Raw genomic sequence first — 3,269 nt, forward strand, 5'->3', positions numbered from 1 at the left:
AAATTATACAATTAATTAATACAAAATTAAATAATTTTACTAATTAGTTTAGATCACAACAACTTACAGTTGTAACAGCATCAGATACAAATACAAAATATCTACTTGCATGCAAAATACTCAATTAATTAAATGTTTGTTATAACAACTACATGATGGAGTTACAACTCTCAATCTCAATTAATTAATTGTGTAACTGTTTAAAATTAATTTATATAATTTAAACTGTTTGACAAAAATTAATTACTAAAAATAAAATAGAAGTTAATATTATTAAGAGGATATGATTCAGCATATTGTTGTCTCCATTTAGTCCTTATCCTCTAGTGCTATCTATGTTAGTAATGTGAGAGAAGCTATTTATTTTACACCATATATAAATTTCTATGACTGTGACCAAAATTTAATAATTCTATTAATACACTTCATGTTTATCTAAATCCAACTCATATATATTCAAACAAATATTATCCAAATCATTCATTGGTATATATGTTTTATCTGTGAAAGTTAAATAGTCCTTAGCAGATGAGATTTTCTTCTTGACACATTACAAGCAAATATTTCTAGAAGGGTTAGGGAATCATGGATGAAAAAAGCAACATCAATTGGATTGTTAAGAACGATGATGATGTAACAGAAGATTCAATGAGTTCATCTTTTTCTTCATCAGAGATGGATGATGATGATGATGATGATCAAGAAGCATCATCCTCTTCAACTTCTTGTCTATCACCTTCATCATCAACTTCATCATCATCATCAAATTTAAATGGTCCATTATATGAATTATCTGAGCTCATGAGCCATCTTCCTATAAAGTAAGAAAATCATGCATGAGCTCATGAATCATGAATCATGATGCATATACTTTCTTTTATTTACTATTCTTTCTTCATTTTTTTCTAGTTTTATTGAATTTTCCATTGATTTGCAGGAGAGGATTGTCTATGTTTTATCAAGGGAAAGCACAATCTTTTGGCTCTTTAGCAAAGGTGGAAAGCATAGAAGATCTTCGTAAGAAAGAGAGAACAAATTACAGAAACAAAGTGAAATCATGCAAGAGCTTTGGTTTGTGCACTCCAAAGGCATCAATATCAAAGAAATCTTCAAGAGGAACTTGTTTAACAGTGATAAGTTCTAGACGTAAAGGTCTAGATCTTCCATTTCTGTAAACAAAATTTTTTGAAATTCAATCATGTAATAGCTTTTTGTTTTATTTTATGCATAAATTGAGGAAATTTTAAATCCCTCAAATTTTAGCTTCATTACGAGATAAAATCATGTTTTTTTCTGAAATGAAATGAAAATATTACTTATGGTACATGCACATGATTCATATCTTAATTACTCTTTGTATCTAAACTGCTAATTATCGATTAAACGGTTTAGATTGACCCATTTAAACAATCACTGTAAATGGTTCTGGAATGTCACCAGCAGAAATTAAAGTTTCAAAGAATTGTTGCCTTCTTTTCTCGACCAAATACTGGGCCGAGGGATCGATATTCAATCAGTGACAGGCTACCGTAGGATCTATGTTGTGTATCTCATCTAGAGAGATTGCAAAAAGACTAACATTGGTTCTGAAGCATTTGATGAGTCATTCCTTCACTATAGATGACAAATAAGCTCCCACATGGATAATCTTGTTGGGTTATTATCTAGTTGCACAACTTCGAAGTTTCCATCTGATATCGGGCTATTGTTTTGGTTTGTGGTGGTCAGCACTCAGCTGAGTTTGTCATCTTGCAGAGCTTCATCTTCTCATGCATTAAGATCAATGGCGGTGATGGATGACGCACGAGACTTCTTTCTTGTTCGGTTGTGTGTGAGGGTTCTTTAACATTGTTTTGTTTATCAGACGAGCTCCACGTAAATCAATAGAGAGGACGACAGGTTTCTTGAAATAACTGTGATACTTCTTCTTCAGATGGAATGTAGAAGCCATTATATCTAACATTGCAAGGAAAGATATTCCCAATACAATTTTAGGTGACTTTCATAGATGGATCAGACGTCATCGTCTTATTTCGAGCGAGATCTTTGTAATGAATCATGAGTTTTGGAATACTAAGGATATGATTGTGGAAATTCGTGAGAATTGGGAGCCGATTCCCATTAACAACGCCAGTGTTCTATTTAGAAACCATAAATAGTTGTTGATGGAGTAAAATAGGACTTGCAGTCGTATATCGACAACTTTACACATGTAGTTGTAGAAGTGGGGGGTTACGACGAGAGCCGAAATGCTGGATTTTTTTAAATGTTTTGAAGTAGGATAACTTCTTTTGGGAGAATTTAGGACGTAAGGAGTCACACAGTTTAAAGGAGCTATTGAAGAGGACTCATCCCTTTATAAATTGTGAAGAGAAACTCACTGTCGAAGAGGACTCATCCCTTTATAAATTGTGAAGAGAAACTCACTGTCTGGAGAGACAGCCAGGTACCAATGGACGCATGCTCTAACAGGTCATTCGAAAAGTAGTCCAACTGACATAAAAGAAGAAGGCGACCGTGGGATGTAACATCCTAAACCCCAACTCTTAATTTAAAAGAATAATCAACACTTCATAATGTGTTACTCAAAATAAAAGATGCATACTATCTCAAATAATTCTCATACTTGCAACGGAATTTTAAATAATAACATAACTTCAATAATCTCTTCAACTAAAATACACAATGAAAATAACATGATCCAAAATCATTAACTATAAACAAAAAAAAATGCCTTGTTACTCGATGTTCCAGATCAGGGCATAAATCAAACTAAATTACGATAAAAAAATAAAATAACGAAGAAAGCTCCAAAATCCATCTTCCAACTCTCAGTGGCACTTACTCCTCCTAAGTATTTGTACAATATTTTACCGGGTAACACAAAACAAACAAGAAAGGGTTGAAAATACACTTTAATATCTTAATATATATAAATGGAAGGTTGTCATGATGGCAACCCTAGCCACGTGTTATCATGATAATCATTCTTAACAAAAATCCTAATGTGTTATTTACTAAATTGACCATATATTAAAAATAAATAATAATAATAATAAATATATAATAATAATAATAATATATTTTGATATTACTATTAATAATAATATAATATAATATTCAAATTGACACTTTATTAATTATAAATAATTAATAATAACAACAACAATAATAAATAAATAAATAATAACAACAATAATAATAGTAATAATAACAATAATAATAATAATATTAAAACTAAAAATAATATAATTTTATATCTATATTTT

The 3,269-nt window shown here is 30.6% G+C and overlaps 1 protein-coding gene across 1 annotated transcript; it reads left to right on the forward strand.

Annotated features, from left to right (window-relative positions):
- The first annotated feature begins 448 nt into the window (after positions 1 to 448).
- On the forward strand, positions 449 to 2,695 carry LOC131608164 (protein OXIDATIVE STRESS 3-like). The gene is made up of 2 exons (XM_058880091.1): positions 449 to 821; positions 938 to 2,695. The coding sequence occupies exons 1-2, from the start codon at positions 586 to 588 to the stop codon at positions 1,173 to 1,175; spliced, it is 474 nt and encodes a 157-aa protein (XP_058736074.1). The 5' UTR covers positions 449 to 585; the 3' UTR covers positions 1,176 to 2,695.
- The last annotated feature ends 574 nt before the right edge of the window (positions 2,696 to 3,269 follow it).

This window comes from Vicia villosa, linkage group LG5, assembly GCF_029867415.1.
Source record: "Vicia villosa cultivar HV-30 ecotype Madison, WI linkage group LG5, Vvil1.0, whole genome shotgun sequence".
NCBI lineage: Eukaryota > Viridiplantae > Streptophyta > Magnoliopsida > Fabales > Fabaceae > Vicia > Vicia villosa.